Source organism: Onychostoma macrolepis, chromosome 02, assembly GCF_012432095.1.
Source record: "Onychostoma macrolepis isolate SWU-2019 chromosome 02, ASM1243209v1, whole genome shotgun sequence".
In the NCBI taxonomy this organism is placed as follows: Eukaryota; Metazoa; Chordata; class Actinopteri; order Cypriniformes; family Cyprinidae; genus Onychostoma; species Onychostoma macrolepis.
Window position 1 is genome coordinate 13,981,659 of NC_081156.1, and position 15,715 is coordinate 13,997,373.

At 38.0% G+C, this 15,715-nt stretch overlaps 1 protein-coding gene across 1 annotated transcript in view; it reads right to left on the minus strand.

Annotated features, from left to right (window-relative positions):
* Positions 1 to 15,715, minus strand: part of abca4b (ATP-binding cassette, sub-family A (ABC1), member 4b) — a 39,073-nt gene that overhangs the window by 7,547 nt on the left and 15,811 nt on the right. The window contains 27 exon segments of the mRNA XM_058753794.1: positions 48 to 225; positions 810 to 979; positions 1,097 to 1,171; positions 1,298 to 1,403; positions 1,899 to 1,931; positions 2,019 to 2,113; positions 2,204 to 2,396; positions 2,556 to 2,654; positions 2,743 to 2,867; positions 3,110 to 3,264; positions 3,725 to 3,778; positions 3,910 to 3,964; positions 4,496 to 4,701; positions 4,798 to 4,897; positions 6,113 to 6,294; positions 6,699 to 6,836; positions 7,188 to 7,327; positions 7,412 to 7,543; positions 7,656 to 7,752; positions 7,755 to 7,832; positions 8,131 to 8,346; positions 8,479 to 8,571; positions 8,689 to 8,893; positions 9,375 to 9,596; positions 9,888 to 10,110; positions 10,619 to 10,795; positions 11,962 to 12,167. Coding sequence (XP_058609777.1) covers positions 48 to 225; positions 810 to 979; positions 1,097 to 1,171; positions 1,298 to 1,403; positions 1,899 to 1,931; positions 2,019 to 2,113; positions 2,204 to 2,396; positions 2,556 to 2,654; positions 2,743 to 2,867; positions 3,110 to 3,264; positions 3,725 to 3,778; positions 3,910 to 3,964; positions 4,496 to 4,701; positions 4,798 to 4,897; positions 6,113 to 6,294; positions 6,699 to 6,836; positions 7,188 to 7,327; positions 7,412 to 7,543; positions 7,656 to 7,752; positions 7,755 to 7,832; positions 8,131 to 8,346; positions 8,479 to 8,571; positions 8,689 to 8,893; positions 9,375 to 9,596; positions 9,888 to 10,110; positions 10,619 to 10,795; positions 11,962 to 12,167 — 3,753 coding nt within the window.

The window sequence follows — 15,715 nt, forward strand, 5'->3', positions numbered from 1 at the left end:
ATTTCTCAGAACTGTCCTTGTTAACACACAACACTGATTAATCTCACCATGTCCCAGAAAAAGTTGGCGACCCAGTAGACCAGAGGGCTAACTCCACTAACAAACTGCAGATGCTTGGCCTTGGTGACACGCTCCTGAATGAGGTAGAGGATGAAGCTGGCTGGGATGAAGGACATGGCAAAGATGACGCAAATGGCCACCACTGCATCCACTGATGTGGTGAGACTGTCCAAAAGGAAAAGCAGCATTTTACTCACTACAAACAGACTTTATATGTTTTTCTTAAAAAACATTATCCATACACTTGTTTAGTATTTATATTTATGTATGAAAACAATTGAAACAATGTGTATCAGATTTCAGGGTTTCTGAATATCTGACTACATACTTTACTGTTCAAAAGTTTGGGGTCAGTGAGATTGATGTTTTTAAATACTGTAAAAATTAATACTCTTATTCAGCAAGGATGAATTAAATTGATAATTTAAAAAAATACAATGAAGATATGTATAATGTTGCAAAAAAACCATTTTAAAATAAATGAATTATATAAAAATATAAATTGTAATAATAATTCACAAAATTATTTTATGTATTTTTGATTAAATAAATGCAGCTTTGGTGATCATAAGAGACTCCTTTCAAAAAGATTAAAAAAAATTTACCTTTTAGTAAAATTTACTTTTACTTTGTACTTTTTGATTGATTGACAAGTGATTAGAATTACGAAACATGTAGGACATTCAAGGAAGATGATGTAAACTGGGCCTATTCGTCAAAAACATTTCTATGTGTCAACTGACACTCACACAGTGACCTCCGAGAGCTGCTCTTTGGTGAGGTTGAGCGGGTGGTTAATGGCAGTAATGCCGTACTCTGATGGATTGGCGTGAGGCGGCAGGTAAGCACGGAGAATGGCATTGTTTGCTACGTTCATGAAGGAGACCATGGCATGCCAGCCTTTGTTGCTATACCACACCTGTGACAAGGGAGCAAAATGTTAAGAATTTGATAGTTTGTTATATAATGCAATGACATTTAGACATTTTTAAGACTGTTTGGGACATTGCATTGTTAAATAGATGGTTTAACATACCTTAACATTGTACTCACTCTCCATGTAATGCAAGAACGTTCCTAATTCATTCATTGCTGAATTTGAATAGGGGCCCTAAGGATAAGATAGGCAATCATTCAACAGTGTATATGTTATGCAAGCAGAATAGAAAATAATATATTTAAATGCCTCTCATCAAAATCTCATTATCGTTTATGTGTAGTATACACAATATCATACCCCTGTAATATTCATCATCCGTCCAAGCTGGGAAAATACGGCCCTAATCTCCTCTGGATCAACGTCAAGAATCGGCAGTTGTCCACCAACAGAGAGACCACCATACCTGTGGGGGAAAAAAATTGATTTAATCAAGCAACATTTTACACTAGTGTATTTTTGTTGTACTGTAAATGCAGATGTATAAGATGCCTAACATTGCATAAACATTTTAGGATACAATTGAATGAAACTTTTTTTAGGGGAAATAGTCCCATTTAGGTTTTGTGACTGGTTATCCATCTCTTTTAATCTGTTTGTACTGTGCCTCTACTAATTCATTCTAAACGATCATGCAATACCACAATTAAAAGTACAAATTTCAATTTTCAGAAAATGCATAATTGCATAAAAATGCATAATTACAGAAAAATAGCTAAAAAATTAGCATGTCACACAAAAAAAGAAATTAACTGAAATCTTGAGACATTATGTAGAAAGAAATTCTTTGACTAAGATATGTGAGTTTTCAACAGCTATGTTAAAATTGACAACTGCTCAAATGTTTCATTTCAGCAATCACATCGAACATACAACTAAATAAAAAAGATAGAAACCTTACCTTTGTTCATTCACCCAATATTTGCTCTTCAAGCTACATATGAGGAAAAACAGCAGTCGTTATATAAAATGAAACGAATAGTGATACTACTAACACATTGTACCTTTTATAACAGCTCACCTGGTCTTGATGAGTTTGGGGTAAGTCTTCACTAAGTAGTCAGAGATGTTTTTGTTTGTCATGTCGAGCAAAATGTCCCCTGTTGGTGCTTTCCTCTACATCAGAGCAAAAAATAAATAAATACCACTAAACCAACTTCCCCCATAAGCACTATTAAACATTTCAGTTTCATCTTAGATGCTGACCTGGCGTGGCGGCAATCCTCCAGCTCCAGCCTGACAGACGGGCAGCATGGTGAGCTTTGTATCAGTGCTGCACTCACAGGAAGGGGAGGGGTTTCTTGTATCCCACTCGGGACTCAATAAGATGTTTTCGACCTCAGGAGACACTGGAGGAACCTCCCAATCAGAAGTTGTGTTTAGGCAGGTAAAGAGGTTCCTGTGCACACATATGTAAGTGTCCAACAGTGTATGCCTACTATTTTAAGTCTGCCAATAAAGAGTTCTTAGCTAAGAACTAAACCAGCCTGCTCCAACACAATATTACATTGTGTCAACACTGAGTTGACGCCAAGAAGTACAGGGGAAAAAAACTCACTCCAAAGGCTGATTTGCCATGCAGCGTGTTCCCATGCCAGGCTCCTTCAGCAATGTCTGTATGAAGTGCCTCATCTTTGGATGTGATGGCTGCTCATTACTGAGACACAGAAGAACAGTGAGGATTTCAATCACATCTCTCATGAAAACAAACAGACTACGGGTCAGATTCTGAGCACAGCACTCACCTGATGAAGGTAAACTGCGGTCCATACATCCATGGAGTGAGGGTCAGACTGGGATACTCTCCAAATGATGGGACAATCATAGTGAAGATCAAAGCAATAAGGACAAAACTGGCTGGCAAAACAATCTACAAAAAAGCAAAATGTAAAGAAAACATCTACTTTACATTACATTACATTACTGGCTACTTAATACTGTAAGTGGTAAGGACATTTTTTTAAATTAGTACTTTTATGTTCCACAGAAGAGACAAAGTCATACAGGTTTGGAACGACATGAGGGTGGGTAAATGATGGCAGAATGATCATTTTTGATTGATCTATCACTTGAACATGAATGAACACTGTGCAAATGGAAATGTCACCTTACCTGTGCAAGAAAATCTTTGTGACTGCGTGTGGCATGGTGATATCTCTTGACCAGAAGAGCGTGGAACTGCTTGAGCACTAGACTAAAGCCTTTAACCTGCTTGGAGGCTCTACCAGCACTGTTGTCAGACTCCAGTGGGTTTACACCATTAGCATCTGTAAACCAGACCAGATATAGATGTAACATTATTAGACCTTTGGCAAAAAATGCATAACTGGTCCAAAGCATTAAGTCTATATTTAGGCTGCTGGTTTGTCCCCACCTGGCTAATTAACCATTGACAACTGACCAGCACAAACTTTTAAACCAGAAAGCTTGCATTCGTTTCTTTAACAAGCAAGACCCTATCGCTTTACTAGCTTAACCAGGAACCATTTTCAGCCAATCAACCAGCACCATTGACTGGCGCATGAGCACTAATCAGTACAAACCAGTCTGGACCAACATGGAAATTAACACTGGTCTAGGCTGGACTGGTATCTGCCAGGAGCTACTGTATCTTAAGAAGCTTTAGCTCTACAAAAAGCATAGCACTTCAGTCCAATCCTTTATAGCGCCCTGTTAGCTTCTTAGCATGAGCGCTAAGTAAAGCTGAGATCTGGGATCTCAATTCACCTTCAACATTACTCGCAGCCTCTCTGCCTTTCCTCCGTTGTAGCATCCATTGCTCTGAGGGAGTAGGCGACCACACAGTCAAACAGTGTTATAAACTACTGGTTTATTAAAAATACAGGACAAAGATTTCTGTATTACATGTCAGTAATTGTGACTGTAAATATAATTAATATGAGGATATTCACCTGGTGTGACAGAGCTGTTGGCTGCCTCTCCGTCCGCTGTAACTTTCAGAAAGATCTAGATATACACAACACAGTTTCTTAAAACATCAGTGAGCACAAACTTATCTATAAAACTCTGCACAGAAACAAGCAGTGTTATTTTAGTATTATTTATATACAGTTATTGTATTTATTAATATTTTGTGTTAGCTTCTATTTTTTATTTTCAATTTTGTTATGTCTTTTTCATTTTATTTAACCTTTTTTAAATATTTCAATTTGGCTTTATTTTATTTTTATTTCAGTTTTAGTCATTTTAGTGCTTCAACTTACTCAACAATTTGATTTCAGCTATAGCTGCCAAAGAAACTTAGTTTTTAAAGTTTAAGTCTCATCTTAATATTAATTTAATATTTATAATGTAAGTTAAAAAACACTGGACACAACTGACTGCAACTGATTTAAACTTACACTGAAAATGCATAGATGCTGCTAATATCCATAAATGACTAACACAAACATTACAGCTATATAAATGTATAAAGTCTATTGACAGGTATCACTGATACTAATGGTTGCTAGCATAATGAATGAAATGTTGTCTAACCTCCTCTAGTGAGGTGTCAGATATGCCAAAGCTACTGAGGCCCATGTCACCCAACGTTTCCTCCAGTTCACGGAAAAGGCTGGCGTATGCACGAAATTTAAAACCTTTATTTGGCAGCAGATAGGTCATCTCCTGACCAATCATTTCAATCAGCTTCGCCTCAGGTACATGGTGATGAATCAGAGTAGTGATGCTCTCAACGTTCCCTGTGTAACGAGAAAGCAAAAAAGATTTGTTTTTAAAGAAATGAGACTAAAGTGGTTGTTATATCACTGTAAAAGTTGAGTTGTTAGTACACTGACCATCCAGTATTCTCTCAGGCTGTAATGCATGACTCTCCTCTTTATATCTGGTGCAGGTGGAGCAGGTGCAGGAGCACTCAGACGCACAGTCACACTCATTCTGAAGAGCACAGTCAAAGAGCTCTTAAGGAACAATCAAATCACACTTGTCCAACACAGTCCAAGCTTTTAAATGATATTTTTGGGGGTTTGCCTCTTCTTGTATTAGATAGACCTACTGTAGTTTTACATTCTGGGAAGAAAATGTGATTAATGTTTGCCAATACAAAAGTATGCAGTAGTTAAGCTGTTTTTTGGTAGCTTTATATACACCATAAAATCAAAATTAACAAATAACTCTAACCCTTATTTTTATGGAATGTTGCAGTATTTATTATAAATTTATAATAGATTTATTATAGATCTATCTGTGCATGTTTCACTTGAATATACAGTACATGGCAATTGGACAATAGAGAAGAAAGGATGATTGTTGTCCATTTGTGCTTTTGATGAAAATATTAAATGTGGTGTAAAATGGCACCTGATAATCAAGTTTTGAGATATGATTCATGTCTGCAGCAACTGTGCAACCAGTTATGTGGCAAACTTTATTAAATTCTGTGTTGCAAGCAGGACTAAAACCTGTGTTGTCCATATAAACACCATAATTTAGTGTGTCTGTATGCTATAGTAACAATGGTATCAAGATCCTGACAGTCAAAGCACTCCCAACAAGCACATTCAAAGCAAAGCTGTGGATTGTAAATACCATACATGAAAATACTACAAACTAGATAAAAGCATGTAAGCACTTTATTCTTAAGGCAAGGCACTACAGACAAAACCATTGTTTTTCAATGCATGAAGTTTTACTTGCGCATTTTGCTTCCTTAACATGTGTTCTTTCAAACTAGTGGAAAACATCCAAAATACACATTAAAGTTATTTTATTGCACTTTTTCTATTTTGTGTCAGCATATTTCAATTGCAATACAAATTTTTTAAAGGGTTTGTGTTTTTTCTCAAGCACTGAGTTAGAAATCTTCACTTCATGAGCACCATACAATGCCAAACACAGTTACAGTTTTATTTCTATCTATATTTTGATGGATTTCTGTGCTGGAAATGTATGCAAATGAGTGCATATTAAATTATATAATGCCTTATTTGAATATTTAAACCTAACATTTCAGAAAACTTGTAATACAAAACAGCTAATGTGCTTAATCATCAGGGGAAGTATGGTGATTTCCATTAGTTAAAATATACCCTATTCACTTGTGGTGTCTTGCCTTAATCACCAACATTGTGACCTTTCACAGAAGTCTCTCACCTCTTTTTTGCGCTGGTCTTTCATGCGACGCACCAGCGTGAGGTAGAAACCCACTCCAAAGCAGTTCTTCAGAAAGAGGGGAGAGCCACTGCAGTGTAGCTTCCCTTTAGAGATGATGGCCACTCTGTCACTCAACAGGTCTGCCTCGTCCATGTGATGAGTGGACAGTATTATTGTGCGTCCTGGATGAAGTGCATGTGTAAGAGACATGGGAGAGAGAAAGTGAATGATACTACGCTGCAAATAGAAAAAACACCTGCAAATTAAGAAAACAATTTCATCAATTTGACAACACACGCGCTGCAAATACTCACAACACAACCAAACAAAGAAACGTGCTGCAAATAAAATTCTTTATTTGGTTGTGTTGTGAGCATCTGCAGCACATGTGTCAAATTGATGAAGATGTTTTCTTGATTTGCTGGTGCTTTTTCTATTTGCATGTGTTTTCTGAAGCTGCAGCGCGTTGAGCTCTCTCGGCCACCGTATGATACAGATATTTAACAACATGAAGATCAGTTTTGTATCTTATTGCATGAGCAGCTGCACAGTGTAAATTGTTTTCTTGGCCAGAAGGTGGCAGTACCTGTTCGGTACTTGAGTAGCAGGTCCCAAATGGAGCGTCTGGAGTATGGATCCACTCCTGATGTTGGCTCATCCAGTATCACTACCTTAGAACCACCCACAAAAGCCATCGCCACAGACAGCTTCCTCTGCATACCCCCTATAGAGAGAGTCGAAACACAATTACAACACTGGCTTCATAGACATTAGTGCTGGATGTTTACTCTCTCACAAACAAACAATTACATACAGCAGGATAAAGCAGCAGGATAATTACACCACTGTTGAATTGTGCTATTGTTGTCTCATTTTTCATGTTTACTCTAGGAAAGCTTAGTTGCTTTATTTGCAACCCACATCAGCCCTAAAAAAGAAGCTTAACTTTAATGTACCCTGTCTCTCCTGCTTTTAAGTATCTGTCTTAAAAAACGCAGATCATCAGCAGGCAAACTTTAAGACCCCATAACAACAGATTACCAGATTATTGTGTCAGGTTCGCATTCAGACCCACCAGAGAGGTTCTGTGCTTCCTCATCTCGTTTATGAGGCAGTCCCAGGTCCTCCAGCATGTTCTCAACCTCCTGCATGGCCTCCTTGCGATCACGTCCCTTCAGCAGAGAGTAGAAGAGAATATGCTCTTCTACTGTCAGGCTGAGTGAAATAAAATAAAATATACATTTTTGAGGCAACCAGACTAGAGTATTTACAATATTACTTCCAAGCAAGATCACTCACTGATTGAAGAGGATGTTGTACTGTGGACACATGCCCAATGATTGACGTATGGCATCCATTTCTGTACGAATGTCTTTACCATATATGTAAGCCGTTCCAGAAGTGGGTGGAAACAACCCAGTTAATATGGACCTATGACAGTTGAAGTACACATGTGAGAAATGTGTCCAAATCACACAAAATAGATAGGATTTATGTTTCCATATCAATGACATTAAAGGATAAAAAGAAGGTAGGGACGCACAAGGTGGTGGTCTTTCCTGCCCCGTTGTGACCTAGGAAAGAAGTGATCTGGCCCTCATAGAAGTTCATGTTGAGACAGTCCACTGCAGGTCTTGAGTTCTTGAATACACCTTCACCAAGTCCTGCACTGACACTCCTATTAACAGACCTTCCGGCTCTGGCTCAAAGAATGGATTCCCTGCAGGAAAATAGGACACTAAATCAGACAGACAACTAACAACATAACAGGCTCAGGTTTATATACAGGTGCTATTGCTAGTGTGTCAATTAAAATCACAAGTAGATGAAGTTACTGATGCACAGTTCAAAGTAATTCAACATAATTACATGTAAACAATACAGGTTTTCCATTAGTACAAGACTATTTTTGCAGCAAAGTAGAAGATAGATAGATGGACAGATGGATGGATGGAATTTGAATTTGATCCATGAAATTTAAAAGGTATTCTCAATTCAAATTTAGCTGACATTCTTACCATCGTGCACAGGCTGTATCTCCTCCTGTTGAATCTCTTCCTGCGTTTTTAGCTGTTCCTCCCGCTCTCTCACTTTCTCCATCCTCTCTCGTTTCTCCCTGTGTTTGCATTGTTTGCTGCTGCGGGAACCATTGCATTCCCTGTGGTCCGGTGAAAGGTCACCATACTCCACATCTTCCTGCTTCTCCACATTGTTTACCACAGGCTTCTCAGGGCCTACAGTGACGTGGGTGAGTTCACAAAATGAATGTAATGTAGGCCCTGTTTACACCTGTATTTAATTCTGTAAACTTCTGATCAAATCATACAAGATGGATGTTAATATCAGCTGTAAACAATCGACCATACCTGGATCTGGAATCTGTGAGGGTTGAGGTGTCGGCTTCAGCCAATAAGAGGGCTGCAGTGGGAAATAAAAGGGCCGACCGATGCCATACTGGCCTGAAAAGCCAATGGTAAAAAGAAGTAAGCACACATACACACACATACACGCACATTCAAACGCATATTTTCTCTTAGGTTAGTAGCATTCAGTGCAATGATTTGAAAGAAACTGACCTGGAAAGACATTGTCGAGATACCAAGCCAAAAAAGCATAGACAACTGTATCCAATAGCATCATGCGAATGGAAGTGAAGAAGGAGTACTCGTCACCCTCTAGAGGACTTGTACGAATATTGTCCCACTGCAACCCCAGGCCTTGCTCCTCATAGCGGGACAGATACTCTGTCCCAAAACCAAAGGCCACTGGAGACAGAAAGCTCTGGAAAAGGAGGACCATTTCACAAAACATTAACTACAGACGAGCCATTTTGACCACTGAGATTATTTTCCAAATGTAAATAGTTTCTGAATTAAATAAGACTTCATGCTAATTACATTTATAGCAGTAGTTCTGAACCTCTACGTTGTCCAACACAATATTCGAAGGCTCCTCTGATATGGACTATTTCCCATATTTCTGCAGGAATTTTTTTCAAAGCTGCTTGTTTTCAAACTGGGAGTATTGATATATTAAATTAATTAACCACAATTATTTTGTTACTTTTCTTAGACTTTGATTATCTTAATAATAATTGATTAATTTAAATGTAAACTTTTAGTCATCTTAAGTCCCTCTTAGAAGTATGCTGAGGGCCCCTATTGGTGAAGAATCACTACTTTATAATGTTTTCAGTTACTTTGAATGCTGGCACTTGAGATTGGATCAATCAAAAAGAAGTGGAACAGCATAGTGGACTCACCACAGCTAACTTCATTTCCTTGGTAATGCGATCCTGCCAGGCGAAACAGAAGATGTGAGGGAGGTAGAGGGTGAAGTAGATGATGCCACTGCAAGCCGCAGCCAAGTTGGCCTTATTGAAGAACACACTCATCAAGAAACACTGCATAATAGTGGCCACAGTGAACGTGAGTAGAAACAGAAACAGGATGATGGGATCACTGTAATTCAGCACTTTGCCTACCTGAGGACAAAGACGCACAGAAATTAGGATACTCTTCTATTTGCAGTGTAAATAATTTTATTGTCACACATCTCTCTTTCTTTGTATTGCTACAAATGAGGTAGCAATACCAAAAATACAGGATATGGTCCATGCAATTTCTAAGAAATACTTTACAGAGAAAAAGAAGGCAGAGTGACAGATGAGATGACAGACATGTACTAACAACATACATCCAGCAGAGGTCACAATGCAACAAATCTGAGAAAGTTCAATTGACATGGTTTATCAGTCATCACATTTCTTCCTCACCATGATAATGCCAGTCAGCAGAGCAGTGCTGGTGGCCATTATGAGGAAGCTATCAATGAACCACGTGTACCAGATGACTCCATTAGAGACGCCTATGGCCTTCAGTGTCTCCTTCAGCCTCATCTCCTTCTCCAGCACGATGCTCTTCACTACCATGGACACTGAGTAGATCCAGGCCAGCACCATGAATATGGGGAAACAGCGGTTTAGAGTCAGCATGAACCTTGATATGAAACAAAACAAAAAAGTTCCATTGGACATTGGCATAGTTGCAAGGTTTCATTGAGAACTGTATGCCATGAAATAATGTGAATGGAGTCAAATGTGATCATTTCTTGACTTCATTCAAATGGACTTGAAGATGCCCAAAAATGAAAACTCTGTCATTATTTACACACCTTTTTGGCATTCTTTCTTCTGTGGAACATAAAAGAAGATATTTTAAAGAATGTTGGTAATCAAACAGTGTCAGGTCCCTTCGACTTCCACTGAATGTTGAAAAAAACATCCATTTTGGAATCAATGGGAATGGAAAGTGTTTGGCTACAAACATTATTTAAAACAGCTTTTGTGCTTGCAGAAGAAAGAAAGTCATACAGGTTTGGAACAACATGAAGGTAATTGATGGCAGCATTTTCATTTTTGGGTGGACTATCCCTCTAAGCAGGTATTATATTATGTGATAGGGTCAGTTAGCACTTTCTGGCCACATAATTTCAGCCATCACTCACATGTCATCCACATAGCAGGGGTAGGGCATCTGCTGCAGGTAAACACCTAAAGGCCAGTCATGACCTGTGTGTAACTTAAGTATTCCGTGTTCAATCATGTCCTGCAGGTAGGCAAAACCACCCCAAATGTAGCGATGGTCCTCCACAGGGTCTGCCCTTGGGCCAGGGTCCCAGTACCTAAGAGAAATGGAGGGAAACATTTATTTGGTGCTAATTCAAATAGTTTTAAACAAGAACACAAAATGTTTCTTGAGCTGACTAATAAAACTTTATAGAGTGTCATTGGGCTGCTCTGAGATGAAGATACTTAAAATTCAGCCTTCTAGCTCACTGGGAAGACCTCTATAAAAGTTAATGCAACTGTAAGCCTCTAAATGTGTACTTTCAGGGGGTTAGTGAGAAATATAAATATTCCAGCACCATGAAACTTTAGAGAGTGTCAGAGGGCTAGTTTGACAAAAATTTCAACCTCCTAGTTTACTGGGAAGGCTTCACAAGAAAGTCAAAGCCAAGAAGATTATTGCATACTTACAATAATGCTAATACTAAAAGCCTGAAAATGTTTTTCCACAATTCATAAAACACGCTTAAAATGAGTCCAAACTATTTCAATAGGAGTGGCAAAATCACAATTTGTAATTCAATTCACGTTGTTTGTTTATAGTGGCTGCACTTTGCATTATGCCCACATAATGAAAACACAATGAACCCACAGGCCCACAGTGTGATTCGATCCTTGGATATTTGTCTTGTTGTGTCAAAGGATGGCTACAGTGAGATCTAACCAGACTAACACCTGCAGGCATGTTTTGTGCTCCAGAGGGACTCTCAGTAATGAGTGGTGTCATTTTGCACGGCACAGCACACTGGAGCTCCACGTAGGATGTATGATTGTGCCTGCTCTTTCTCTTGCTCTAACAATAGTGTGTTGAGCAGTAACACCTTACATGAACAATTAAGAGAAGATCTTCTATTCTCTCCATACACAATCAATTTTATATAAAAACTGAATCAGAACATGTACTCTGAAAGATGAGACATGAACTTATAATGTAATGTTCCTTCAGTGTTCCCTCAACCCTGATCACATTAGAGTTAAAATAAGATTAGTTAAACATTTGCTTGCCATCCCTGAAGCCATAAAACCTCATTTTTACTATGATTTTGATGAGTAAGTCCTAAATTCCAAAATGATTTCTTTAAAATTGGCGATTGAGATGAATATTAAATAGATTCAGTTTGACTCTGCTTCAGTGGTTTAATGGTCTCCACCCAATCCTAAGGTACATAAGGAACAACCTTATTAGATCAGATGAACAATGAAGCTGAGGATGACCTCTCACCTGTCTTTGATTTTGTTGGTGCGTTCCACTGCATCAATGTCCATTCGGATCTTGAACTTGACGTGGCGGGGCAGTTCTGAGGTCCAGGGGTACATGTCTATGAAGACCAGACCTGCCCAGAACTTATTCTCCCCCAGCAGGTGCAGAGCCTGATGGGTCATCAGATTCTCATCCATGTGACCCACAAACTTATCCAGACTTATGCACTGTGAGGAAATGGAAAATAACATGCTTGAATGTTGACTCCTGTATGTTCTTGTGGTGGCATCAATACAAAGTACAGTGGATCATATATAGATGAACAAAAGATGCAGGACGAGTTATAAATATTAGTTTAATACTATTTTTTTAGTGTTTAAGTACAATTACTACTATTAGTACTATTTATTTATTGCTTTTTGAAGAAATATTGCACAATCAAGTGCTGATGTCCCACTTTTGTTATGAATATTCAGATTAATTAATAATGAACAAGTTCCATTTTAGACACAATATTGCCATTAATTTGTCTATGTTTGCTCCACCAACAAAAATAATTCTAAACAAAGCAACAGCAGACATTAGTGGTGTTTCGTTCGTGAATGAATCAGTGTTTTTAAACAAACCTGTCAAATGCATAATTGTATTGTTCTGAAGCAGTGCTTTTTTAAACGAATCTGTTGAGGGAATGATTGTTTCACTGCTGAATGAATCAGTGTTTTCAGAAAAAAACATCTTTTAAGTGAATAATTGTTTTGCTCCTGAATGAATCGGAGTTTTTAAACGAATCTGTTGAGGAAATGATTGTTTCACTGCTGAATGAATCAGTGTTTTCAGAAAAAAACATCTTTTAAGTGAATAATTGTTTTGCTCCTGAATGAATCAGTGTGTTTGAACAAATCTGCTGAGGGAATGATTGATTTGCTCTTGAATGAATCAGTATTTTTGAAATAATCTTTTGAGTGAATGATTGTTTTACTGCTAAATGAATCTGTGTTTTTGGACAAATCTGTTAACTGAATGATTATTTTGCTCATGAATGAATCAATGTTTTTTAACAAATTGGTTTACTAGTGTAACAATGCAACTGCAGAAAGAGTCACTGTAAAATCCCAACCATTAATGCACAGATTGACAGTCGGCCTAAAGTGGGCAAACACAGCAGCCAATCAGATTCAAAACCGGAACTAATAATGTTGTATAATAATGTGTATCTGCACATTGGTATGTAAGAATGTCACGCTTTCAAGAGCCAAAGCAGTTCTCCATGTAGCAGGCCTCTTGTTCTCAAAGCACTCCAATGACATGGGAAAATCACAGAGTCTGTGTTGGCTCTTCACTGGAGGACTGCTGTACAATAGCTGAGTGAACGGCTCGCTCTCACATCACATGCCACCGCACTGGAGGCGAGAGGCCTCCTACTTCATGCGCACTATATCTAATGGAGTCATTCACAGTAATGTACAATGCCACCAGAGGTCCCGAACAAACAACTGAATGGAAAGATTCAATGGGACCCCTGCAGGACTCACATGTTCTCAACACATTTCAATTGAAAAACACAACATTCACATTCAGAGGCACTCAGCTTGAGCTCATGGACTGAAAAACCACAAATAAACCAAAATTGAGAGAATACAATTATATTTCTTCAGTAACCAACAATCCCGTAGCTCGTCAAGGTAGCATTTGAGCAGGGCTGAAGAGTGACAGCTATAGCTAATAGGTTAAACGGGTAAGGCTTGTTTGTAAAGCACGAAGGCTCGCCGTTTCGGATGTAGATGAAGGGAGGCTGGGTCACCCTATGATAGCCCTCTCCCACCATTGCCGTCCCACTCCAATCAATTTGCGGGAAGAGGCCTCCAGCTTACGGGACAGGGGCCGGTCATGGCTGGGGAGGTGAGGTAACAGAGTGAAGCTGAGCGATTTGCCCCTCTTGTTTCTCAATGAAGCCCCCCGTCCACAAAAACAACACGGTGCTGGCAAAGGGTGGCTCTCCCACCCACTCCCCACTTAATCAAAGCCGCACAATAGAGAGGCCTGCATGCTGTTGACAGCTTGCTTGTTCTTTTCCCTTTCACCCATCTGGCCACGGTGGGCTCTATATAGCTGTGCTAAGTGGTCTTTCTTGTGGTGATGTGCTGAGAGCAATCTGCGCTCTGCAGAATGAGAGCTGTGGTGCTCAGAGCTAAAGAGCCTCATTCTGTCAAGTGAGGAAAAGATAGGCTGGTTTGTAGGGAGATGCTCTACACAAGGGCATCGCTAGACCTCACGGAAAGGGCTGGAGCCCCAAATCTGGACAGAGCTGAATGTTTTAGGGGCAAGGTTAAAGGATCGTAAATTTGACTCTATTTATGGATCATTAATAATACCAATATTTACCAATATTAATATATTACAGTGCTAAATAATATTCCTTTCACTCCTTTAATTTGTGTCATTCCTGCTTTCACTATCTAACTCCATTGGCTTTAGAATGAATCAGTTTTGTCAATGAATCTGTTGAGTGAAGGATTGTTTCGCTCTTGAAAATATCAGTGTTGACATAAATTAATCAGTGTTTTTGAATGAATCTGTTGAGTAAATAATTGTTTTGTTCCAGAATGAATTAGTGTTTTTGAATGAATCTGCTGAATGAATTATTGTTTTGATCTGGAATGCGTCAGTGTTTTTGAATGAATCTGTTGAGTAAATTATTGCTCTGATCTAGATTGAATTAGTGTTTTTGAACAAATCTATTAAGTAAATTATTGTTTTGATCCGCAATGAATCAGTGTTTTTGAACAAATCTGATGAGTAAATTATTGTTTTAATATAGAATGAATCAATGTTTTCGAACAAATCTGTTGCATACATTTTTGTTTTGTTCCAGAATGAATCAGTGTTTTTGAACAAATCTGTTGAGTAAATTATTGTTTTGATTTAGATTGAATCAGTGTTTTTTGAACAAATCTGTTGAATAAATTATGGTTTGATCTAGCATGAATCAGTGTTTCTGAACACGTCGGTTGAGTAAATTATTGTTTTAATTTCAAATGAATCAGTGTTTTTGAACAAATTTGAGTAAATTGTTTAATTCTAGAATGAATCAGTGTTTTGAACAAATCTGTTGAGTAAATTATTGTTTTAATATAGAATGAATCAGTGTTTTCGAACAAATCTGTTGCATACATTTTTGTTTTGTTCCAGAATTAATCAATTTTTTTGAACTAATCTGTTGAGTAAATTATTGTTTCGATCTAGCTTGAATCAGTGTTTCTGAACAAGTCTGTTGAGTAAATTATTGTTTTAATTTCAAATGAATCAGTGTTTTTGAACAAATTTGAGTAAATTGTTTAATTCTAGAATAAATCAATGTTTTTGAATGAATCTGTTGAATGGATTTTTGTTTTGTGCCAGAATGAATCAGTGTCTTTGTAAAATCTTTGGAACAAATGATTGTTTCACTCCAGTGTTTTTGAACAAATCAGTTTAATGAAAAAATCATCACCTACGGGTGGAACAACTGCAGAAAGAGTCATCATAATATATTACAGTGCTAAATAACATTCCTTTTGGTTTTCAATGCACACTCCACTTGTGGAAGTGTTTGTAAGCTGAAAAATGCTGAAACTGGTTTCAAACAAGATATGTTTGCATACAATGTTTGCATGTCATTCAGACTAATGTCATCTGGTTTGGTTCTAAAGGAAACGTAAGGTGGTTTAAAAGAGTACATTTGCTAAATGCCATTTTTTGTCACTTCTAACTAACTTGTCCCTAAACCTAAATTGAA